Raw genomic sequence first — 27109 nt, 5'->3', positions numbered from 1 at the left:
AAACTCTTCACTGGGTCCTTTGTTAAACTCCACCCTTTTTAAGTTAGGGTTTCAAATCAACGTAGGTTTTAAAATTTGTGCTCAATCCTGGACCTTAAGCATTGGTTTGGGTTCGAAGGGCCTTGAGTCGCTCAATGATGATCAATGCTCCAATAAAGGAAGGCATTGTAAATTGCGGAGCTTCTACATCATCCTTCCCAGCGTGCTCGCCGCCATCCGCCTCAGGCAAACACATCTGCGAAGTCGGGGCTCCTCGCAGAACATCGGGGAGTATTTTACCTCTCGTATCCTTACTAATCTAATTCACGCTTCCCCTGAGAGGAAGGGGAGGAGGAGGAGGAGGAGGAAAAGGAGGAGGGGAAATGCACATCTAAGGAGACAAATTGAGCTTCTCTGGCCCAGAACATGACGGGGATGGAAAAGCTCTGGGATCAGAGCGGCACGGCGTGATGGCGCCGTTATCGGCCGATGCACGCGCCCATCGCCACGGAAGAGACAAATTCAGCAAGCGCTCAATAGTACACAGCGGCAAAAGTGTTATGTCACTTGGAAGAAAAAAAAACAACTAACGGCTTAATTTCGCTTGGTTGATACACTGTTTTTTATACATACTCTATATATTTTATTCATTTGTTTGTATAGTGTCAAGATAAGGTCAATGCTTTAGAAGGCAGTCTACATTATTTTTTCATGAAACTTGAAAGTTGAAAATTTAAAGCCCTGATTAGTTTGCATTATTGTTGTAATCCGATTTATGACTTTCGAACTGATGATAAATAAAAAATAAAAATAAACTGCCTTTCATATCAATTCGTGGTTCATGTTCCTTTTTTAGTGTAAGACTAACCTAAAAGTACCAAAACATTTACATATAATAAATCTGTTATTGTCTATTGTAATAATGATTAATTTATTGCTTGCATCTGATAAAACACATGGGAAGACAAAATAATCATATATTAAATCACAATTGCAATACTGTGGGAAAAAAATGAAATTCGACTATTTTCAAAGTGGTCGATCTTCAGTTCCAAGCCTGGTTAGTGTGTCAGGGTAGGGTTTCAAAATAGTGTTTCAAAAAAGGGTTTGAGATTCAACTTTGCAGCGAAGAAAAGAGTTTCAAATTCAGGTTTTAAGATAAGGTTAGGGTGGCATAGTAAGGACTCAGTGTTCCACATTAGGGTTTCAAGATTTTGTAAATATTTCAGTTAGGGTGTCAAACAAGGGATAGAGTTTCAAAATTGTGTTTGAAGCCATGTTAAGGTTTCAGAAAATTCTTTGTGTTTCAAATTAGGGTATGAAGTAAAGATAAACTAAACTTGACTTCTTTCATTTTAAAGACAGAGTTAGGCTGTTACAGTAAGGCTTCAAGCCTGGTTTAGGGTGTGAAAACAGGGTTTGGGTTTCAGATTATGGCTTGAAGCCAATGGGAGGGTTTCAAATCAGAGTTTCAGGAAACCCTGAAAATACGAACCTGTTGTCCCCGACGCACGTTTTTCAAATCACTGTAACTCCGGAACCGTTTGCACTAGCAACATAATTCCAACGAATTCTGAAAGCAGAGAAGCGGAGCTTTCCATCGAAAGAAAAAGACACACGCACACAAAAAAAACAGTAGTATCTAAAGGGTTAAGGAATCAAAGTATGACTTCAAGACTGGGCTAAGGTTTCAAATTAGGGTTTCAAGAGAGGGTTGGGATTAGGGAGGGTTAGACTGTGTTAAGGTGTTGGTTAGAGTTTCAAATTAGCATTTGAAAAAAAATGCGTTGGGTTTCAAATTAGGGTATAAAGACAAGGTTAAAGTTGTAGACAAGAGTTTGTTTTTCAAATTAGAGTTTTGAACAAGCGCACGGGTTTCAAATTTGGCTTTGAAGCCAAAATTTGAGTTTCTAGTTTGGGTTTGTAAACAAAGTTGTCAAAGTTGGGTTTCAGTTAACAATTCAAACAAAGGCTAGGTAATTGTTTTGTATTAATGTTTGAAGCTAGGGGTAGGGTTTCAAAGTTAAGGGTTTAAGATAGTTGGGTTTCCAGTTAGGCTTTTAAATGATGATTTCAAGCTATGATTAGGTTAATGCTTTGTATTTCAAAATAGAATTCCAGTCACATCACAGAGCACTGACAGTCACGAGTCTTCAAGACTGGAATTCTACACATCCTCTACTCCGTAATTAGCTCGTCCCGCTTAATCGCTCCCTATTAGCGGCACCTGCAACACTTCAGTCATCTCCCATCTTTGTAAGCCATCAATACGGGAAATTTGCAACGTGGGAATCAGATGCTCTTCTCCTATAAACACGCGGCAGCGGCACGGGGGTAGCGAGTGGGGGGGATGTGCAGCCGCGGCTAACAAGACAACCTTATCAGCTTGTGCCCGGAATGAAGGCGCTTGTTCCATGAAAGAGGAAAGCTTGCCGAAAGATAAGCCGCTGTGGTCGCAAGCTACGGTAAGCCTTCAGACTGGAGCCGGCGTGCCGAGGACCGACTGAACGATAGCCGATCTGTGTGAAAGGTACAAATTTAAAACAGGGACGGGATATTTTTTCCCATTTCCAACATAGCATGGAGCCATAATAGAGGTAGGAAATCGTGTGCAAAAAGGATTAACCAAAAATTGGGACAGAGTTATATTGGGTAATAGTGTTCAAGCAGTGAAACATAGCCCCTTTGATACTGCTATCAAAGTCGGCTTTTCCCCTCCGGGGTTCTATTCTTTCACAAAGGAACCCTTCCCGCCTCTTTTATGGCTCTGATACCATGTCTGAAACTAGAAATCCACCCGTCGATTTCATATCACCATTCTGTGTCGGTACGTTTCAAACAGAAAAATTACACGGCGAGAAAACATGATGGAGTCGGCAACAACACCAATTTGAGGCGCTCTTGTTTTTCGTTGTACTTATGCCCTGTTCCAACCTCCCTTATGCCCCCTCTGGAGCTCAACAACTACCAGAATGGCAGGTCGTGTGTTTAAAACAAACACACAACCTTGACATAAGAATGTCTCTGCTAGCTTAATGTTAACACATAACAAAAAATCACAATAAATGGGCTAACAATTAGCATTGATAGCTGCGGTGCTACAACCCTATTTGAACACAAAGGGTCATTTCCCAGCTCCTGACATAGCTACAGACAAGTCAACAAGCCTGGGTAAGCGCTGCTGTTTTGGTTAGCAACAGAGCAGCTCACTCTTTCATTTCTGTGTTGTTATTACAGTAATGAATTTTTTGAATTAATCTTTTTAAACCGGTTTTTTTTCTTTCTTGATTTGATTAATTCATCGATGGCTTCCTTCATCTTTTTACATCCCTTTTCACTCGCTCTCCTTCGAGTCACTTTTGCTTGTTGAAGTCAAGGTCGGAACTTCGAGCTGAGGAATCGTTGGCCACTCAAAGACATGGATCGGGACATGGATCTGGAAAGCGTGCGCACACGCACACAAACACACGGTGTGTTCGGGAGCATCGGGAAACGTGATATGTAGCCGCGCTTTACCCTCAAGGCCTGCGTCTTTAGCCTTAGCACCAGAGGATAAGTGACTCTCCGTATGCGTGTGTATGTGTGTGTTGTGTGGGTACAACATGGGACCATTACTCATGTTGTCAGAGCCCCCCCCCCCCCCCCCCCCCACTGGGCCTCACACATACGCGCGTACGGCTGGCGCATCCAGAAGCCGTCACTTCAGCAGCACATGGGCCAATCAAAGGAGAGACGTCACTTCAAACCAATGACTACAACTGTCACTCACAGACGCCATTTTCTCACAAAAAAGAAAGAGGACGGGCGGGCCAAGGGGACCCCAAGGGGCCACTGTGTGTTACATATGAAGAATTTGTGTATGTGCTTTGACAATATTGTACTGCACTACAACACAGCAGAATAGAAATGGGGGCCTTTCAAGCAATTAAAGGCAGCTGTAAACACTTAAAGACATTTCCTGCTTCCAGTAGGTGGCGCAATAAAAGGCAAATGAATGAGAATATATTTACAGACGTGAGTGGGAAGAACCTAAGATTCTGTAGAGGTTCTAACGGTGAAAATGAGTAAACTAATGGAACATAATTTTTACCTTGCTTCCACACAAATTCACCACATCTCACTTTGTTTATTTAATTTAATTGCTATTAATTTCAATATTAATTGAATTAAAACATCAAATATTGCTTTCAATAGTCATTAGTGGTTTTTAATAATTGTAATTTGATATTAATGTAATTTATAATTACATTCAAAATAAAAATTGGGGATAGGTGAATACGCAGGACAGGTATCGGTATCGGGTCAATATCTGGCCTTAGGTATCAATACTGTACTTATGATGTGTCCGCCCTCTTGTGGCCAATTTTCACAACAAGAAACTATACATCCATCCATGAAATTAGAAATAAGAAAAATAGAAAATTGCCATTAATTTGATGAAATTTGAAGGAAAAAGGCTATGTGGAATATATAGATATTTCTTTAAAATGATCTGTCATTGTTTTTTGGAGGGGAATTTTGTATATCAAAAGTACTAGTGGTATTTGGTACTTGTTATCAGTTAGTCAATAGTTGAGCGCTTGTACTGGTATCCGTGTGATAAAGAAGTGGTATTGAACATCCCTAATAAAAAGTATTCAAAAATACTTTAATAGAAATTCAATTAAAAAACATTATACATTTTTTTTTTTACATATTGATTTTTTAAAAATGTATCACTAATTTGGGTAATTAAAATTAAAACATAAATTGCACTAAAATAATAATAATGTTTCATTTTTGTTAAAAAATAAAATAAAATAAAGCATGAAACATTCAACTAAATTATCCATTATTCAAACATTCTATTTTTCTTCATTGCATCCATAAATAATTTAAATAAAAATTACATTTATGAATCTACTCAAAACGCATGTATTTCCATTTGAATATAAATTACATTTCAAACTAATCAAACATTTTCAGCAGCATAATTTTATTTTATATTTATTGTTCATATTTATATACATTATATTTTTAAATAGTCCATATGAGTACATTAAAGGAAAACGTTTTATTCAAAATACTTTTTTATTTCTAAATAAATCCAACTAAAAATGCATTAATACAGTACATATATTTGTCCTCAATTCTGACTGTTATGTTTGCATACGATGTCATGAAATTACACCCAATTCACAGTTCATCCCTATTCATTGTTGTACGAAGTGTCAGCTCAAGCGACCATATATGAGCCACCATTCTATAAAGACTCACTGATTACCAACCAGGCGCCAAATGGAAGCGCGTTGCATTGCGAGTGACGTCTCTCACAAAAAGCCCGTGAAAAGCACACAACATCAGAGGCTGATAATGAGTTTCCAAGAAAGGAAAAAAAAAACTGCCGTCACCTGCTGGACTCTTTTGTCTCCCCCGGGACGCGCGAAACCATCAAACCACATCGCAGAGACGTGTGACAATAGCAACACCGCCAGCATTCGGATAAATACATCAAAACGTAGAACAAGAGAAGAACGTTTGCATACTTCAGTTAAGGTGACAATAAATATGACATGCGTCATTCTTATTATTATGATGCTGCATATTTAGGTTTTGATAGATGCTCCAAACACTGCGGGGACGAAAGATAACACAATTTGACTGCAGTGCTGTTTGTCGAGCTAATAAAACTGTGTGTGTGTGTGTGTGTGTGTGCGTGCGTGCGTGCGTGCGTGCGTGCGCCTGTGCGAGCAGCCACCTTCACGCCTCAGGCCCGACGACGATGAACGCCGAGGCTCGGTAGGTTCATCCATCATCCAGCATCGCATCTGATTTTGTGTTTGAGTGCGTGCACTTCTTGCTAGGCACACACACACGCACACGCACGCACGCACACACGCAGTCACATTTCCAGCCTAAATTGTCCCCGCAAAGAAAAATGACACTGCAGTTTAAAAAGTGTGTTGTCACGGGTTGTGCCACATACAGATACTGTAGATAAAGTTGTACACAAGTGCATACATACACACACTCATTGTAAAAGTGGGCTATGACACGTAAAGATAGAAAGACAAGAACACACACACACACAGGCGTATGTTTTTGTATCTTGGTGGGGACAGCTCATTGACATAATGCATTTCCTAGCCCCTTATCCTAACCTTAACCATCACAATTGATTGCCTAATCCTAACCCCAATCAAAATCCAATTCAAACCAAAACTCTAAAACCAAGTCTTGGCCCTCAAAAAGATGTCTGAACATGTCCCCCACAAGTTAAGCCAGGGAAAAAAGGGGTGTATGGGGGCCCATAATGTAATAATAATAATAATAATAATAAATCAGATTTATATTGGGAATTTCTAAACACTCAAAGACGCTTTGCAATGGATACATTAGCAAAGACAAAGACACACGCACACATTTGGGTTTACATGTTTAGTGGGGACATCTCATTGACATAATGCATTTCCTAGACCCTTACCCTAACCATCACAACTGACTGCCTTACCCTAACCCTTACCCTAACCCCAACCAAAACCCAATTCAAACCTACACTCTAAAACCAAGTTTTGAACCTCAAAAAGAGGTTTGGACGCATGGGGTCCACCAAAATGTCCCCACAAAGAGACTAAACCCATAAAATAGCCCCCCTGATGTGATATAAACTCGTGCACGCACGCACACACACGCGCAAGTTTGTTTTACTATCTTTGTGGGGACATCTCATTGACATAATGCATTTCCTAGCCCCTCCCCCTAACCCCAACCATCAAAAATGATTGCTTACCCCTATTCCTTACCCTAACCTCAACCATAACCCAATTCAAACCTAAACTCTAAAACCAAGTCTTGACCCTAAAATTGTGGGGCCCAGCAAAATGGCCCCACATGGACGGGTGGGCCCCACAACTCTGTGAAATCCCGAAATGTTGGCCCCACTATGTAACAAAAAAAGACTACACACACACACACACGAAGATGCAATCTCACACACACAGTATAAGTGGGTTGGGCCACACAAAGATAGAAAGACAAGAATACACATATGAGGTGTGCGGGGTTATGTTACAAATAGAAGGAAAAGGACACACACACACACACAAAGTCGACTTGTGAGTTTGGAACACACTAATGCAGTTATTCCCTTCACAGTTGATTTTTGTAAACTAGCAAAGAAACAGGTGTTTACCCACGTTGAACGGCAGCGGAAGGAAGCCTTGTTGCCTTCTCATGAACCTAACCCCTATTTGTTCAATCTCCGCCCACCATTTTAAGCAGCGGAGGGGGAGAATGGCTTGTTCATCACAGGGTTACATTCCAGACCACCCCCACGACAGATGTTGTACATATTTTAAAGGTTTATGTATGCTTATGCAGGTATTAATTATGTCCACTTTGGGTTGCCATCCGTACTGTAGCTGTAGCTGTGACTGAATGTGTGTGACTTTAAAAGGCGGGGCCTGGCTGGTTGGTGGACGTCGAAGTCAGCCAATGAGAGTGTAGAGTTGGCTGGCTTCTAACTGGGTAAACCGTTCACTAATCTGTTTTGAGTAACTCGTCGTCAGTTGTGGCAAACGGCAGATTTGTGGAAAAAGAATTGTTACAATATCCACGAAACAGCAAAGACAAAAAAAAAAGAGTGAAGCATGATATGGTGACGGTAAATAAATTGTTCTAATAAAGTGTAATGATTGTACGTTATAGCACTTGTGTGTGTGCCTTTAAGAGGTGTGTCCTAGCAAGTGTTTGATTTGAGCTGATGAGTGTTCTCAACTCGAATGCGTGTTTGTCCTTTCTATTTACATCCCACGCAAAACACTTGAATTGCGTGGCGGCCATTTTAGGCTGTAACGTCTTTGACTGGTTTAAATCAGCGTCTAGACGTGTTAATATTGAGAGAAAAAAATCTTAGCGAGTTAAGGAACACGTCATCTTACGCCCTAAGTCCGCTCATTTGCCGCTAAGCTCTCTCCCAGGCCTGCTTGTAACTCTAACCCCACTCACCAACACCTCCCCCCCGCCCAAGTAATTAGCTGTGATTGAGCCCGGGACCCCTGTTTAGTGCAGATTACCCTCCCCGATCAACGAGAAGATGGAAAATGGCACCCACTCCCCGAGGGACTGGCCTGTAATCAGCCCTCCCACAGCCCATTAAGTACGATGCCTGCCTGGGGGGGCGGCCGGGGTGCCTTCCAATGAAGCCCCCACCTAGCCCCACCCCCCACCAAAAATCAGTGTTTGCCTAGCGAGTCCCCCAAAAAGGACATAACGATGCAAAATCAACTGTTCTTGTTGGCTTGCTCGTGCGTCTGTTGCGGCGGCGTCCATTTGCTAGCGTCGCAGGCCCGACGAAGCCCTGAAAATCGACAGCAGCCTTTCGTAGGAATTTGTCAGGTTCAGTCGGGCAAAATGAGACCACCTTCCTGGAAAAATTGCACGATTTGTGCTTGTGTAGCAGGATGATAAACAAGAAAAGGCCAAAGTGACAAATGTCCACCTTTGTTTTCTCAGGGGTCACCTTGTATCAATAAAAGACAAATAAATAAATAAAATAAAAAAAGCAAAAACTATTCAGAATCTAGATCTGATTGCCATTGTGAGAATCATTAATGAAATTAATTTATGTTTCACATTTTCATATATTTATATATAATTTTTTTTATTTAAATATGACCGTTTTTCCATACTAACATACCATTATCTCTTCATGTGATTCAATGACAAATTAATTAAAAGCATAATATTTGTTTAAACTAAAGCACATATGCTCAAGGAAGCCTTATAAATGTGTAATATTTACTAACTGGCCTAATTGTATAATTTATCAATTGATTGCACATTCCATATAAAAAAAAAAATGTAGTGCCTTGTTTCAATAAAAAAAAAAAATAGAGCCAAATGATAATTTTAAGGACAAGTGAGATTCATTCATTATTTTTAGTGAATCTGAATATAATCAAAATAAACAGCTTGTTTTCATATACATGAAGTATGTTTTTGGTGATTATATGTTTCATACAATATAGTTTATCCCCCCCCATTCGGGCTAAATGGTGAGTGATATATAGTGAATGGTAATTTTGATGGGCCAGTGAGTTTTATTTAATATTTTAGTGGAATAAAGCCATTATTTAGCATATTAAACTTTTTATTTACTTTATGATTTTCTACCAAAATGAAGGATAAAGTTCCTGGCGTGGCTCAAGTAAAAGAGGAGGATGCTGTGCAGTCTCTTGAACATCACAATGAGCATATCCCATTGTAAACAGTTGTTTATTAAAGAGGACAAATCCAGGGGACTTTTTGTGTGTTTAATAATTAAGAGCAGCGGACTCACCGATGAGCATGGCGGCGGCGTGTCGGAGTGTCACTCGCATGTGCACAGGTGTTCCCAGACGCGTTTACGGCCGGTGTCGGAGCGTCCCCTCCCGGGTTTGATGTATCCGTGCCGCGACAACCGCCACCCCCCCGCCACTCCTATTGGTGTCCAGTCCCCGGAACTCAGCGCCGTATCCTCAGTTAAAATCCCTCCCGCTGTCGCTCGCTGCTCGTCTCAGCTTGACGGAGGCGAGGAATGAATGAGGCAGAAGAGAGGAAAAGAGCGGAACAGCCCAGACCTCCTCTCTCTCTCTCTCTCTCTCTCTCTCTCTCTGACTCCCCTCGCTCGCTCTCTTTCTCCCTCTCTCACTACCTGGACAGCAGTACAGATGACTGATGAAAGTAATGTCTCTGAAAGAGTGCTTAGCCTCATTTCTACCAGTTTTTTGGGGGGGCATTTTCTATTTACACCGTTTGAAGTTGTTAATGATATGATGTTGAAGCTCCCCATTGTCCCAAAGTTCCGTCACTACAACGTCATCTCGCGGCGCATAATCGCAAAAGAAGAGCGGATGGAAACGGGCACAGGTCACATGTCTGTTTTAGCGCATTTTCACCCAATTCGCATACAAATTTCAAAACATTTGGATGGAAACCTGACTACGTGGTAACCTTACATGATATAACACTACAATATTATAACTATAATGTGGCGGTACGATGTAACACTTAAGATGTAACGCTACAATGTAATGCTACTATGTAATGCTACTATGTAATGCTACTATGTGACACTATGATGTAACACTCCAATAGTAGAGCTACGACATAGAGCTATGAAGTCACGCTACCAAGTAGCACTAGAATGTGATGCCACGATATACCGCCACAACGACGTAGCGCCATGACATAACGTCACATCATAACGCCACGTTCTTTTTTTGTTTTTGCTGAGAGAGCTCAGTATTCATTCGGTAATCTTACCGATTCGACATGTCATCATCATTGCATAACGCCACGTTCTAACGCCACAATGTAATGCCACAATGACGCCACACAGCTACGTTATGCTACGGCATCACGCTATGATGACATGCTACAATGTCACATTACGTTCAAAGCCCTACGATGTCCCGCTCTAATTATGCAGTGCCAGATGTTGTGCCACGATATCACACTCTGTCTACGATGTCACGCTCGAATCAGAATCCTTTCAAACTTTAAATGAGGCAAAAAAAAACGGGCACAGTCGTAAAACGTGAGAATCGGTTCCGCTTTCGGCCTTTGTTGACATCAAGGCAGCAGTGTCGTATCCGTGTGTCTGTGTGTGTATGCACATGACAGACAGGCAGAGCGAATACGAGCGACGATTCCACTCCTTCACCTCCGTGACCTCTCCTCTTTTCAGCTAAGACGCATCACTCCATGACGCACATTGAAGGAGTGTTTGATTTGTGTTTGTTCTTGTGCTGCGTGTGAGTGTGTGTGTTTGTAATTGTGTGCGTTATTGTATTGTTGAAGAGCCTTGGTGCAGTGCTGAGCTGTCCTGGAGCCACGCCAGGGCAGCAAGGGTGCTATCAGGAACTTAATTACAGCGTTAAATGTCTCCCTCTCCGCCTCTCCATGTGCGGCTTCTTCTTCGCTTCAGCTTTGTCTGCTCCAAGTGTACTGTATATCCATCTCACTCTTCGTCTTGTATCTCTTTTTTCCTTTTTCCGTCGGCTGCAGCAAGAATGTTTCTTGGCTGTGCCCAACATCCAGAAATAACAATCTGGATTTGTCACCCGTCACCATCGTATCCAGGATTTGTGATCGTTATTCCATCATTGTGTCCCCGCACCTCAATAGACCTCATTTCAGACAACATCAAATAATTAACTGCGTTCTGTTGGTGTCCAAGTACTTGTGTCATGATCATCTAGTAGCTTCTTGTAAACAAAATACTTTGTTTTCTGTGACTGGTGTCATGCATTTCAGTCCATCTGTTTTTGACAGAGACCGCAGAGTGAAGATGTTGACAACCAAATTAGCCTCTCACGCTAGCTTGCTAGCCAGGCGGCTACTTGTTAGCACTTTTTCTTGTAGACATTTTTTATTTTTATTTGAATCTTCATTGACCGCTATGATGCATTTGAGTGTCTGTTTAACAAAAACACTGAGTGACAATTAGGGATGTAACAAATAAGAAAATTGAATCGGAAAATCTGTTTTGATTTCATAGACGCAAGTGCATCAAATTGAATTGAATCGAATCATTTCAATTCAAAGGCGTAGTGTATAATAATTAGCGCCATCTAGTGGTGAACTAATAACTAATTTCATTAAAAATCCACTATTGATTTCAATAATATGCAAAAAAGTCCTATCACATCAACGCACATTTCTTTTAATCTAATCGTTGGTCTAGTAATCGGTAATTATATTCCATGGCTGAGTTCCCGCCACTTGTCACCCTGTGCTTTGCTCTCGAAAGCTTTTCTAGCTTCTTCCACTGCTATATAAATAAAGATGACTTGACTTGACTTGACTAGCCGCTCGATCCAGCCTATGGCTCAGCTAACTCCCACTGGCTGGTCTTGTTAGCTGCTCCGGCTAACTCTTGTCATTTGTTTTCCCCTTGTTCTTATACACAGACAACGTTGATATGAATCGTCCCTGTTTGGGGCGCAGAGGATTTGACTCCATACGTTTGTGCTGTTTGACAAGACGGAGTACCCTTGTAAACTAGCAAGTTAGCTTTTCGCGCTAGCAAGCAATCAAGCTGATGCTTGGTTAGCATCTGTTCTTTTTGTAAACAAAGGACATGATCACTGTGACTGGTGTCATGCGTTTCAGTTCATCTATTTGTGATGTTTCATCTTTTTTTTTGGTGGTGTTTGACAAGAAGTAGCGCTTAGTTAATATGCAGACTGGTGGCTAGCGATTCTGAGCCCGCCAACTCATCTTCTTTCTTTGACACGCTCATTGCATGTGATCAAGAACGAGAGTGTTTAATGGTGCCTTATGTTTATTAGCTGTTGGTTTACGGGTAGAAAATGAGATTAATTCTGCTTTCTGATCCAGCCTTCACCCCGTTAGTTACCCCCACACGCCTCTCATCTTTCCTCGAGCTGCTGTATTCCCCGCTTTTAGCTCAATAAAAAGCACCAAAGCCTTGACGCCCATTATGTTGCCGCCGCCACTGGGGTGAATCACAACTGAAGTACAAAGAAAATCCAATCATCTCAGTGTTGGCTGGTCATCTCGTTTCAGAAAGAACAGCTCAGCAGAGCAAATAAAAAGCGTCTTTGGTTGTTAACAGTGAGAGGATTCAGCCGATTGGGGTTGCCGAGAGCCAAGTATCCACGGCGAGTAGAGAAGGTCAAGCTGTCACACCACAGTCAAGTCTTGATAAGTAGTGTTCACCAAGTTCATTTGTTTTGGGAGATTCCTGCCTCACTGTGGTAGATCTTCAGTGGAACTTAGTTTTTCATATACCCGAGTATAATTCGATTGTCAATTTTTTGATACATTTGTTACGGGTTTTGCTACAGAATTGTTTTTCTGTTCTGTTTGCAGCTTGTCCGACCAATAGTTTGTTACCGTCAGTCATTGTTCAAGTATGTGAATATGTGATTTTCAGTTTCTTGTTTTCTGCCTTTTGTTTTGTGTTTGGTACCGGTATGCTTAAATCTGTTGTACTGTGTTCACCGCCTTTTGTGAGTTCTGTGTTTACCTTGTCGACCTTTTGGCGATGTCATCCTTTGTTACTTCCTTTTTTTGACACAATTTGCTGCTCTTTTGGCTTAAATAAATCATGTTAAAAATGCTTGGTTGCATATGTTTGCTCAGGGTAGCCATAATCAGCGTTTGCTGAACCTTTCATCCATTTCTGGAACCTAACCCCACACAAAGAATACCATGCACGTCCACAACTTTTATTGAAAAAAAAAAAATGTTATGCTTATTGTGCGTCTGAAGAAAGATCCAAGTGCCTTTTTGTAAAGATGAGAAAAGAGAACTTGTGGCAAAACATAGAAATGGCAGATTGCGACTTGGAGTTGCTTGACAACAAGTCGAGGTGACAGTGGACCAGATAGTCGTCAATTGCTGGAGCTCTCCAATGCAAGTCGGCGAGACTTCCTTGTTCGCCGACCCGCCCACTCGACCATTGAAAGGCAGTTTGCAACGGCGGAGTCCAACCCAAGACACGCTTAGGACCGCCCCTTCATTTGAATAACATTTCGTCCTGGCAGTATGGACCAAAACTGCCAAAATAAAAAAATAAAAAAATTTACTAAATATATATATATTTTTTTAAATGACTAAATAAATAAATAAATGACTAAAAGTGAAAATTAAAATGAATATAAAAAATATATATTTTTTTAATATTAATAAAAATTAAAAAATTAAAAAAACATTTAATGTATGTATACTGTATATATATTGTTGTTTTTATTCCCACTTATATATATATATATATATATATATTTTCGAATTATATGTTTTTATATCTGTTTTAATTTTTACTTTTAGTCATCTAATTATTTATTCATTTATTTATTTAGAATTTTGGAAGTTTTGGTCCCCCATACCCAGGAAGCCTCAGTGGTGTTTGCTTTGCAATATGCAACAGACGTGATGAAGAGTGAGTCGCTTTTGATGCCTTTTTAAAGATTTGCCGCTCCTCTGGACCACAAGACACAATCAAAGCAAAGGTAGGAAGTTTCGTGGGAATTTCCAAACTAGGGAAAATAATTTCAGCCTGTTTGGGGAGCAAGCAAGAATCAGTGAATCTGCATTCTGTGTGCTTCCATTGCTTTAGGGACATCATACAGACTGCTAACACAACCATAAGCTTGACAATTTCTCGTGTTGCCATGATTGACAGGCTCAAATACGGCGTTCCAGCAGTTCCAATCCAGCTTCCTCAGGATTTCACCGCCAACACGCTGCCAAGACCCGAGCAGGCAAAGATTGACAACATCTTAATAGGCAAGTAAACATCCGTCATTTAGTCTACAAAATATGGACCATCAACCTAAAAAACAACTACAATGAATAGCATTAGTACGTCAGTGCGCAACCTAACAGGCTGACTTAACGAAGTGACAGGAAGACTGACAGCACCTTGCATGTGCACTGCGCTTGCACTGAGCGCAGGCCAAAGTAAACCAAAGAGTGACAGATGCTAATGGAAGACAGATGGCACCTGAACGCAACACTCACACTACAGTATTGTTTGCCTTTTATTACTGAGACCTTCTTGTGTATGAAATCGATATTTACTATATTTCCTAGTATGTAGTGGCCAAGGGCTGTTTATTTACTCAAAAGCAGAGAGCATCGTAGTTTAAGCCTCTGCTTCATACTGAAGGGTAGATCTTCTTTTTCTTTCTTTTAACTTAAAATGTTCAAAATACAGTGTAAACATTGCCATGTCTAGTCGATAATGTCAAAGAAATTTTGTTTGCAGTGGTTGTAATTTGTATCTCAGGGTATTTGGTACTTGGGCAACTGATGTTGTCCAACAAGTTTATTAATGCTACTACATAAGGCTACAATGCAACACAAAGCAATACTTCATATGCTACAGCTAGCTAACTAGCTATCAATCTACAATATTATGCTGCAATCTACAATTTAAGGCACTGCTATGAGTGAATTTTTCTTGTGGATGAATGAAGTATCCATCCATCCATTCATCTATCTACTTTATGACAAAAAGCTAAGAAGTAAAACCAAGACACCACACTACAACGTAAAGCTGGGACAAAAGCTCACGGCATTATTTCTCCACTTGATTTATAAATGCAATGCTTTTTTCATGCAAACAATACAGAATTTTTTTTTCATGTACATCTTATGTTGTTCTGCACATGTTTATCATCAGCCTTTCATTGATAAGCAACAGAAAGGGCGTCCCTTCATAGCTTAGAACCTCAATTGAATACCAGCTATAGCGATTCATCAGTGATAAGTTTCTAATGAAGCCGTTTTGGCTGTGATTGTTGTTGTTGTTTTTTTGTGATGATAATGTATTACAGTAGTGGATGAGGTGGCACCCAAGTAAATAAGTGAAATGATTCATGTGCTGGCAGGCGGGCTGGCTTCTCCGACATAATGTGTTGATGCAGAGAGACTTGCCCTGTTTACATAAGAGCCCCAATGTGGTGGGCGAGTGCAGCCAACTGTTCCAAATATAAACCTGGAAGATTCTTCTATGAATGGAAATATACGCTAGACATTAGTCACATCCGTACCTCCACTCTTAGAATTGTGAGTATGCCTTCATATATGTGCAAAATTATTGGGACAGGAAGTGAAAAGTGACGAAAATTCAGCATCACTGCCATAGCTAACTTTACAGCAAGACAAACAGGAGAAGAGGCTGTGGGTGTGAGACAGTGCTGCTGGGTTCCCTCACATCAATAATTCATCAATGAGTTTTGTCAACTGGGGTTCACCAGTGGATGAGGAGGAGAAGGAGGCGGAGTCACTGCTGACTGAGGAGAGCCATACTTGAGACTTACAAAAAAAATTTGCCAAATCTTGGGATTGAATACTGCATCCCACCTGTGTCATGTTTCGGTTCTGTGGGGGTTGGGTTTTTGTTTGTTATGGGTGTTCTTATTGTTTTTGTCTGTGGTTGGTGTTTTTTGGTCTTGTGTTCCTGGTTTTTCCCCTTGTCTCGTTATGTCTAACCACATCCATCTGGCTTCCCTTTCCCAGGTATGTCTCATTAGTATTGGTGTATTTAGACTGTTGTGCTTGTCCAGTCGGTGTCGGTGCATTGCCTATGATATGTGTGGAAGTTCGTCCGTCAAGTCTTCGTCACACCCAAGTCGTCTTCGTCGCAGCTATGTAGCCAATGTCACGCCAAGTCGGCCTTGCCACAGCCAGCCAAGTCGGCCTCGTTACAGCCAGCCAAGTCGGGCTCGTCACAGCCAGCCAAGTTGTCCTCGTCACAGCCAGCTAAGTCCTCCTCATCAAAGTCAGTCAAGTCCTCCTCGTCACAGCCTGCCAAGTCATCCTCGTCACCACCTGCCAAGTCGTCCTCGTCGCAGCCTGCCAAGTCGTCCTCGTCGCAGCCTGCCAAGTCGTCCTCGTCACAGCCAGCCAAGTCGTCCTCGTCACAGCCAGCTAAGTCCTCCTCGTCAAAGTCAGCCAAGTCTTCCTTGTCACAGCCTGCCAAGTCGTCCTCGTCACCGCCTGCCAAGACATCCTCGTCGCAGCCTGCCAAGTCGTCCTCGTCACAGCCTGCCAAGTAGTCCTCGTCACAGCCAGCCAAGTCCTCCTCGTCACAGCCAGCCAAGTCCTCCTCGTCACAGCCAGTCAAGTCGTCCTCGTCACAGCCAGCCAAGTCGTCCTCGTCACAGCCAGCCAAGTCCTCCTCGTCACAGCCAGCCAAGTCGGCCTCGTCACAGCCAGCCAAGTCCTCCTCGTCACAGCCAGCCAAGTCCTCCTCGTCACAGCCTGCCAAATCGTCCTCGTCACAGCCTGCCATGTCATCCTCGTCACAGCCTGCCAAGTCGTCCTCGTCACAGCCTGCCATGTCATCCTCGTCACAGCCTGCCAAGTAGTCCTCGTCACAGCCAGCTAGGTCGTCCTCGTCACAGCCAGCTAGGTCGTCCTCGTCACAGCCAGCAAAGTCGGCCTCGTCACAGCCAGCCAAGTCGGCTTCGTCAAAGCCAGCCAAGTCGGCCTCGTCACAGCCAGCCAAGTCCTCCTTGTCACAGCCTGCCAAGTCGTCCTTGTCACAGCCTGCCATGTCATCCTCGTCACAGCCTGCCAAGTAGTCCTCGTCACAGCCAGCTAGGTCGTCCTCGTCACAGCCAGCCAAGTCGTCCTCGTCACAGCCAGTAAGCCATAACCCCAGCCAAGTCAAGTCAAGGCAAATCAGGTCCTGACACACTCGTTCCAGTCATGGCGACCAGTCTACTCGCGTCCCGTTCAGTCATGGCGACCAGTCTACTCGCATCCTGTCCAGCCATGCCGATCAGTCCACTCACGTCCCGTCCAGTCATGATTGTCTGCCCGCCTTTCTCCCTATGTTTCATTTAAGTTCCTCATATTGCACTTCATTCCTGTCTCACTGGCTTGGATCCACCATTCCTCAACCACTCACGCCTACCTTGATAACCTGTAGTTGTTAGTTATGAGATGAGTCTTTGTTCAGATGTACACAAATTCATTCATTAATACAACATGACACAAACATCAGTATGGTCATACAGCTAGCTGTGCAGGAAGTGCAAATTTGAATCTGATTTAATTATTGGATGGATAATACAGCTGCATTAATGGCAATGACTGTGTACTATCCTCGCTAAAATCAAAACACTGTAATTGCACAAGTTAACAGCAATGGTTCAAAGAATAAGTCGATTACAAAATGATTAAAAATACTTATTTCGAACCAGCATTCCAAGCATGACTAATATTAGTGCTGCAATGATGAGCTGAGAGAGGAGTTTAGACATCTCAATGAACAGTATATCCGTCTATGAACATGGTCACAGAATAAATTAAACTTGTATTTCAAGGCACCACTGTATTATTATATTTTGTTTATGGGAACCAAGTGCCTTGAAACAGGTTGGAGATTGCATTTCAGTACTAGTCCAGTCATAGTGGAGGGAAAATAAAGGTATTGAGAGGTGCGGATGGTCCAGTGGAAACACAGAAATGTGGCTCGACTCTGGAAAAATGAGGGGCCCCTGTGAAAAGCAGCCCGCGGACGTCAAAAGCGATAAGGTTTGGGTCTTGGAAGATGCGTTGGTTGTAAAACTAGGCCACGTTGCATCTTCAGCCAGACGCCAAACTCAGCACGGATGGCATCTTATTCGCAAAAGGTCATGAAGGAAGCATAAAGCATAAAGGATTGCAAATGTCATAGCTGCGTATGATTCAACATGTATGTTTTATCATCCTTTACGTAAACATTTTTTTAAAATCCTGGTTGTACGAGCGCTGTGGGTGTGTGAGTATTCCCGCATCCCGTCGCTTCCCGCAGGCCGCCTGCCTGTCGGGGCGCATGAGGGCATCGGCTTGGCTTTAACGTTGACGAGTAGCGACAGCATGCGCTCTGACTGGGAGGAGTCTACCCGAGCGAGCCAAATGTGCCAGCGCGGGCAAACACATGCGTACAAATAAACAAACGCACGAGTGTACACCAACGCATCGTTTGTGTGTGTCGTGTTATGCACGCGTAACTGTGTCACTCCGGCACAAACATGAGTCAGGAGACTTTGATGTTATTGTGCTACATTTATGTAAGTGCGCTCTTTTGCGATCCCCTTCCAACGGGGTAACAACCAACAAAAAACATTTCTTGACAACAATATGTTGTATGTAGTCCCACTAGTCTAAATACGGTATTCTGGTTAATATTGTGTTAGTGGAATATGAGTTAAGCAGCAAAATCAAGCAGTTTCTATCAATATCAGAAGGCGGCCATTTTGCCACTTGCTGTCGAGTGAAAATCACATCCCAGTTGCTCAGGTCTCAGGTAATAACCAATGACAGCTCAGCTTCAGAAAGCAGGTGAGCTGTGATTAATCGTTGCTTGAGCCCTGAATAACTGTGATGTCATCTTCAGGCGACAGCAAGTGGCAAAATGGCCGCCCCCTGAGATGGATAGAAACGGCTGGATTTTGCTTCATAACTCATATTCTACATATGTAATATGAATTAGAATGTCATGTTTAGACTAGTGAGGTCACTTATAACATATTATTGTCAAGAAATGTTTAAGTTTGACTCCCAGCCATTTTCACTGCAGCAACCCCCTTCTCTCCTGGCTGTTTACTGGATTTTGACTGATTTTGCAAGGCCCACAGAATATCGTGTTATATTGCTATAAAAACAAAGAACCTACCAAAAGAAAGATTAGAGTCTTTTCTTTCATCAGGAAAAAAATATATTTTTTATCTGTTTCCATTTTGCAGCAATTAGCATTAGAATATAGCTAAGTTTCATTATTATTCACAAACCTGTTTAAAACACTGGGGGAAAGAGCTTGTTGCAACATGGGCTGGTTGATCTCTTATACTCTGCTGCCACCTGCTTGCCGTTTTTTGTAATAACTACCATTGCTTCAAGCATTCTCTTCAGTTCAGAGGCTGCATCAAAGCATACAGAAGGTATGCTCGAGAATAAAAAAAAACATTAAAAAAAGAAAAGAAAGTATGATACGTTTTTGGGACTAATATTTAAAATAGAACGTTTTTATATGTTTTTGCGAGCAAATGTTAAAATAATCAATGGTCATTCCTGTGCAACAACAGAGGGAACAGAATGGGCAGAAGACACATGAAGACCCAAATTGTAACCAAATTTGGTTCCTCCGTAACAGTTTTTCTTCGCCCCAAGTCCATTGAGGTAAAAAAAAAAAAGACACATGAAGACCAAAACGGAAACCACATTTGGTCAAAAATGGATGGATGGAATATCCCAGTTAAAAAGAAGAGAAGGAGAGCAACGTGAAGACAAGCAGTGACAAACAGCTTGACAGCAGCGAGCTAACGGCGGCGCGAGGCTGACAGACGCGTGAGATGGAATAATGGATAGCGGTAGTGACAGCGAGTCAATGCAACGGCGACACAATACACAGAACGGAGACTTGTGTCAGCCTGAGAGAAGCCGCTGCTTTCACTTTCTTTATGCTGATTTATTTTTTGACGAATGAGCCTCTCGATCGGATCAAGCTCCATTACAGACGAACAGGACACATTCGAGATTTTTTCGGTCCAAGCCAGCCCATCATCGTGCCAAAGAAGTGCAATAATTCAGATATGGATTATTGACTGTGAGGCAGTGGGAGAAAAATAGATACATGTGCTTACTGATTTGGAGACCTGCACCTTTTTTCCAGACAACTCAACTCAACTACATTCATAGAGCACTTTAAAACACCCACAAAGGACGTCTGTCCTTCCTTACATTTTGGACCTTTAACAACAGGTACTACCGTTCTGTTCAGCTCTATCGTAAAGTTGTAAAGATGTGTGTGTTTTTTTTGAACAACTAGAGCATACCAAAAATTGCACTCCGTTGATTGGTCAACAGAGAATGGTCGACTGAGTGAGTATTTCATTATTATTATTTTTTTTACAACCTTTCATTGAGTACCAACGGTTGCGGAGCTAGACACACTAAAGTATGTTGATAGGTCAAGAAGGAATGGTCAACCGAATGATGATGAAAAGGGGAACTTTAATCTAGTTTGCGTAGAAAATGCATTTTTCCAACATGGGTTGCAATTTAACTGCTGATTTAAAAAACAACAGTTTTTTAATATAGTTTATACGACGGCGTATTAGGGCCACGTATAAATATATATTTCTTAGAAGGCGGGGCAATATTCAGAGGGAAAAAAACTTGCAAATTTGCCACTTTATAAACTCGCAAGTTTTTTTCTCGCAAATTTGTGACGTTATAATGTGCCAAATTTGCAACTGACATGTTTGAGTTCTGTTTTTCCTTGTGTGTCCCCCTTGGTGTTGTTAAGTGTAATCCTGCCCTTCTTTGTGTCAACCAATCAGTGCCCTCAGCCACTTGTGTTTTGTCCCAGGTGTGTCTTGTTGTATAATTAGTGTGTGTGTGTATTTAGTCTCCTGTCTCCCTTCTGTCGGCGTCGATTCATTGTCGTTTTCCTCCCGTCATGCTGCCAGTTTTTCCTGCCTTGTTGTCATCCCCACGTTTTGTTTCATTGCCATTTGGAGTTCGCTTTTGTTTTGTATAATTAAATTCCTTTTTTGTACATCACCTCTGCCTCCTTGCCCTGCTTCCCTGAGTTTGGGTCCTCCACCAAACTCCTCCTCCCTGACAGCGACTTTATATAGTGGCAGATTTGCGAGAAAAAAACTAAAAAACTTACGAGAAATACACGTAGCGTACTAAACTGTTTGTGCCAATACTTTTTGGTCAGGTTTCCAAATAAGGAGATAGTAGCCTAATTGCTTTAGCATAGAACCATATCATGTTAAGCATTCGCTCTTTGAAGCGTTGTGTACGGCCACTGGCCAGCGACAAAGACTCCTCGCTTTGCGAAAGTCCGCACACGGACGATCAAGCATTTAAGTTAATTTGTTAAAAATGTATATTTACTTGTACTTTTATGTTTCCAGAATAATTATTTAAGCATTCATTATATTTTGGTATTTTTTTGTACAAGTATCTAAATTGATGTGTCGAATCTGCTGCTCTCCGTCATTCACTAGCATTTACCTAAAGTGTGCTAGCATCTGATTGGTTAGTGTTAGTCAGCTGGTAGGGGATCAGGAAGTGTTGTCGCTCTGACTGCGGTCTATGACAAGTAAAGTTTTAATTTAAGAATGAATCCGTCTCCATCCTGCCTTTTCATTTTATAAACAGTGTCCCATTAACCACCAACGAATCCTCACATGATTAGACAAGAGCTACGCTACATGTGTTTCTCGTAGGTTTCTGAGGGTTTTTTTCTCGCAAATCTGCCACCATATAAAGTCGCAAATTTGCCACTTTATAAAGGTGCAAATTCTCAAGAAAAAAACTCGTAAATTTGCTAGTTTTTTTCTCTGAATATTGCCCCCGCCCTCTAAAAAAATATATATTTATACGTGGACCTAATACGTAATTTTATATCCTTTTGCAGTGGCAAAAACGATTTTGCGGGAATAGTAAACACAGCTAAATTGTCCAAAAAATAGATAATAGTCAGTATTTTTGCCCTTTCTACGGCACTAATTGTCAAATGACCACGAAAAACAAAAAACGTATGTGTGAAGAGAACTTTTGCAACATAAGACTTGGAGAAGTCCAGGGTACACAGTAAATTCTTTAGAGTAAATTTTACTGTTAGAGTGGGTCCAAATCGACTCAGTTTTAGAGTAAAATGTACAAAGAATTGAAAAATAAACATCACTCAAGGGTAGAGGGACAAACTCTTGCTTACATCCAAGAGGAGACCAAACACATTGTTTTTGGTCTTAGAGTTACGAAAGTTCCAGCTGACATGAGTGATATACTAACACACAGAAGGAGTTGCGTGCCTCAAAAAGTAGATTGGCTGTCTCCCAACCTGAAGTTGTGGGTTTGTTCCTCAACCCTTGAATCACTTTTTTTTTTTTAAAGGTTTAACTCTCTTCCAAGTGTAAATTTTACTCTATTTAGAGTGGGACCAAATAGGCAAAATTTAGAGTAAAATGTACTTTACACAATTTACTGTGTAGTGTGTAATGGAGATAGACAAACATGGAATATTCATGCGCAACGCACACACACACTCTGCCGCACCTTGACTTGACCTCCAATCTATCGGTCGGGGATAATGGCGCTTGATTTACTCGCCCACTTCAGAGAGCGCGTTGCTATTACAAATGTCCGTCCTTGCAGTGGCCACATTGTCTCTGGGAGAGAGTGACAGCTTATAATTGGAAAAAAATAGAACGGGGAAAGAAATTAGCCTTGTGCGAGTACTGACGGGTGAGAAGGGATTGACTTGCAGTTCAAATGACATCCACATACAAACATAGAGTCTCTTGTGTACGGAGAAAGAAAAAAAAGGCCCTTCGCTGGTTAATCCCGGCGGGCCTATAGGGGGGCCGCTCTAATCCTGTTATCAGGCCCAGAAGATGCTGTTGACAGAACAATACGCGGCAGCACAGATCCCTCCCCCCTCCCCCCGGAAGAGGTCATGAGCCAAAAGATGACTCTTCACACTCATTTGTTTCCCGCTATTCAAATCCCATTCTGCTTCGTGGAGCGCAGTCATAGTGTGTGGAGGGGAAGCTAACGGAGTATAGAGAGGGTGCGGGGACTGACCTCAGGAATGCTTCAAAATAATACAGTCCAGACGCACTAAACACACATCACGGAGCTTCAAGCGAGCATCCTTCCGCCAAACGCTGCTCACAATGACATCCAGAAATATTTTCACAATTAGCACTATGGATACCGAAATGGTGCATGATGAGGCTGAGGAGATCAGGAGGTCTAAAAATAAACGCATTTTGAAATGAGGTGTCAGACCGCTCGTGTTTATTTTCATTCTGACATATTTGTCTAACTTGACACATTCCTTCCACTTTTAGTATAAGAAAAACACTCACCTTTTTTTTTATTTTTTATAGGGCACTCAATGGAATACAATGAAATGGTTTCAAGTGGTTGACATGATATATATTGTTGCTCATGATCGAGCATGTCAATGTGACTTCATCATGATGACTCACTCAAACATCACAAACACGATAGGGCGGGCGCAAGTCTAGAGCAAGTCTCAACCTGTGCATAGGTGGACTTTTCTTTCTTTCACGCCGTTGTGAGTGTGAACACAGCCGACTTGCTTCCCGGTCAATATCGGCACTCGCCATCGGAGACCGCCTTCCACCCTGATCATTCATGTCCGTGTGTGATTTACCCCGTTGCGCTATCTATGAAAATAAAGACCCTTGTGTCTCTTTACTCATGTAAGGCCCCAGTACTTTTCCTTGTGTCTGGCCGCGCAAAAGTACAAAGTAGATCAACGAAGCGTGTAACTATGCAATATCGAAACCCAAAACCCCAAAAGACTCAAGCCTGCATTGCCTTTAAAATGGCGCAATCGCGACTTTCCCTTCCAACTCCCAGAGTTTGTGTCTCCATTCCAGATAGCGACAAATAAATGAGAGTACAAACAAACTTAATATAATTAGTATTATTTTATTACATTAAAGTGGAAGTCAACCGTAAACATGTCTTGACACTAATAGGTTATGTGTGACCTCACTAGTCTAAACATGATATTCTAATGAATATTTGTGGAATATGAGTTAAGCAGCAAATTCCAGCAGATTTATCCATCTCAGGGGGCGGCCATTTTGCCACTTGCTGTCGCCTGAAGATGACATCACAGTTGCTCTGGGCTCAGGCAATGAAAAATCCCCGCTCACCTGTTATTTGAAGCTGCGCTGTGATTGGTTAATACCTGAGTCCTGAGCAACACTGATGTCATTTTGAGTCTACAGCAAGTGGCAAAATGACCGCCCCCTGAAATGGATAAAAACGGCTGGATTTTGCTGCTTAACTCATATTCCACTAACGCAATATTAAACAGAATAACATATCTAGACTAGTGGGGCTGCAAAGAACATATTATTGTCAAAAAAAATGCCGTTGACTTCCCCTTTAATTAAAAAAAATTCAAACGGAAGCCTCAATTAAAGCTACATTTCTTCATCCAGCCTTCATCAACTGCATGTTATGTGAGAGGAAGAAAGATGGTTAGCACTACTAATGACCCTAAACTCAAACATTACTGTACAATCCTCTTTGTGTGTTTACGTGTTCTATGGTGGGGGGTGCTGTGTGTGGCAGTTTGTATTTAAACGCAAACTACTGCCATCTACAGGACCATAATGGAACATCATGGTTCAAATTCCGAATCGACCCTGCATGTCAATGACTACAACTTCAGAGCATATTAGCGATAGAAGGCTACATGTGGCTGTGTTGGCTCTTCTCCCGCCTCTCTGTGACTTTCTGCTCTACGTCCCAGCTGAAGCAAAAAAAAAGAAGGAAAAAAAAGCCTTTCATCTGACTGCACTCTATTATGGAGCATAAATGCAGTGGAGACCAGTGCGGACTCGACAATGCCGGCTCATCTATACAACATTACACCAGTGTCTTACACCCATATATATATGGGTGTCAAAATTAGTGTTTTAAATTTGAGTTAATTTAAAGTTCCTTTAACGCCACCATTTTTTTTTTAATGCGCGATTAATGACCGCCCCTTACTTGGAAAGCCCGTACTGGGGGAATTCCAGTCGCAACGCAGCAGACACGTCCACGTCAAAAATGAGCAGTAATAAACTTAATTATAATGCATATATTTGTGGAGACTGGGGTCAAGTTAATTTTACAATTTTAAAAATGTGCAGGATTTCACATAGTTACTTCATGTTAAGGATTAGATAGCTCTTAATAGGAAAAGAAAAGTGCACCGAGCTGTCATCAACATCTTACAAATGCAATTATGCCATCTAGTGGTAGAAAAATGACCTCAACACAAATCAATATCACACTCGCTTTTTTTTACAGTACAGAACATCTTTTTAATTTTAACTCAATTTCATGAATTATTATGAAATTACTGTATCAATGACTAAAAATTACAGCCACATTTCTATTAGTTTAATTTTCTTTCCACTTTTAGATTAACAAGAGCATGAAACTTAGACAAAGAAAAAAAGATTGTACATTTTAGTGTACATTAATAACAGATATAAAATTTGCAATTGAAATGATGAGATTAATTCCAAATAAAAAAAAATATTACATTATCACATAATTAGGTAAATTGTCTTCCACACTTGTACGGTTTAATAATGACATAAAGGGCAGCATCACTGGAAAATGACAACATATTCCAGGGAAAAGAAAGGGCAAATAAACAAGCTACATCCCAACATGTGTACGTGTGTGCGTGTGTGTGTGATTGGATGCTACGGGTCGCAGGCTTTCAAAGGCAATTTCTGAATGCTTATTTTAAGCAGAGCCAGAGCCGGGCTTAATCTTGGCCGCTCGCCCCAACGAGGGTGCTGATTAAAAGCTAATTATACGCTACAAATTGGGCCTCGGGTGCACACAGGCTCTGCTGATTTGACACACGGCCCCAGACTCTGGACCGGACGCGTGGCCGCTGGGCGTCGTGCGTGTCCTCTCTCTCCTTTGCGGAATAGGCAAGGGAACAACATGTCAGCTGTGAAGGATGCCTGGGGGCTTGTAGCAATGTTACCACGTGTGTATTTTGTGACTTAATAACATGGGGGGGGATTGACATTTTGTATAATTTTTATATGGGGTGCACTTGAAAATGGACACTTAGAAAATGTATACAAACGTACACACACACACACACACGTGCATGCATAATATAATAACTGCAATCATTAGGAATCCCAAACAGGAAGAATAATCCTGTAAATGACCTCTGCCAAGGAAGATTTCATCTTGACGAGTGGCGAAGGAATTAGCAGTAATCTTACTCTACCGAGTGGATCTTGTGAGGCTCGAAGTTCAGTTGTATTTAACTTTAACATTTAATGCCGTTTCATAATGTTGGAGCGGCTTACCAAAATATTAAAAACACTTTAATGGATGGTCGCCTGTCTGTTAGCGTCTTGTCGTTGGCATCCTGACTTTCCTTTTCGGCGTGCTATTGCTAGCAATAACGCATGGAGAGCAAAACAAACGTGTCATTGACTATTTACGCCGATACACCAGGTAAGCGTCTCAATAAAGCCTGATGCGTTTTAGAGTTGCACCGAGGATTTTGTTCATGAGCCGAGAACTCATCCTCACGGGTTTGAATTAACTTCTCTCTTTTTTGGGGGTCTCGAGCTTGGAATGTACCAAACTGACATATTTAATGCCCTTTACAACTCAAATATTTGATGTACCATTCTAATGTAATGCCCTATACACAACTCTGATGTTTACTGTACATCATATTTGTACTAGAGAGTTTTTGACCTTTAATGTAACAAACTATATTCACACCATATTTAATGTGTATATTTATGCGCCAGCCAGTTGGGCTTGCGTTAGTTACGTCCAGATTCTTTGTGGCGTGAGCGGCGAGACAAAGGCGAAACGTCACCCCGCGAGTGCTCGGGCGCATTGTCGACAAGCGAGGGAGGATGGCGCTACATGCTCAACCTGTTGTCAAGGACACCATTCCAACACACCTGGAGCACACCAGAGAGGACTCCACGCCTCCTCCTCTTTCCTTGCCAGTCTTGATTATCGGCTTGAGGCGGTGGGCCGGAAAATTCCCGTGGAGAAACAAACCCGCATCTGCATATTCCAGCCCCCGTTTGGC

The 27109-nt window shown here is 41.7% G+C and overlaps 1 protein-coding gene across 2 annotated transcripts in view; it reads right to left on the bottom strand.

Moving 5' to 3' along the window:
- znf385c (zinc finger protein 385C) overlaps nt 1–27109 on the bottom strand; it is a 122781-nt gene that overhangs the window by 53266 nt on the left and 42406 nt on the right. Inside the window, exon 1 of one of the 2 annotated variants that reach the window (XM_086059794.1) lies at nt 9299–9564. The exons of the other annotated variant lie outside the window; for it this stretch is intronic. Within the exon in view, the coding sequence (XP_085915920.1) occupies nt 9299–9338 (40 nt within the window). The 5' untranslated portion in view covers nt 9339–9564. Of the gene's footprint in view, nt 1–9298; nt 9565–27109 lie in introns of those variants that run through there. 2 annotated transcript variants of the gene reach the window in all.

This window comes from Leptonotus elevatus, chromosome 1 (assembly GCF_054856555.1).
Source record: "Leptonotus elevatus isolate MCC_2025b chromosome 1, RoL_Lele_1.0, whole genome shotgun sequence".
Lineage (NCBI taxonomy): Eukaryota > Metazoa > Chordata > Actinopteri > Syngnathiformes > Syngnathidae > Leptonotus > Leptonotus elevatus.
This window is presented reverse-complemented; position numbering and strand designations above follow the sequence as displayed.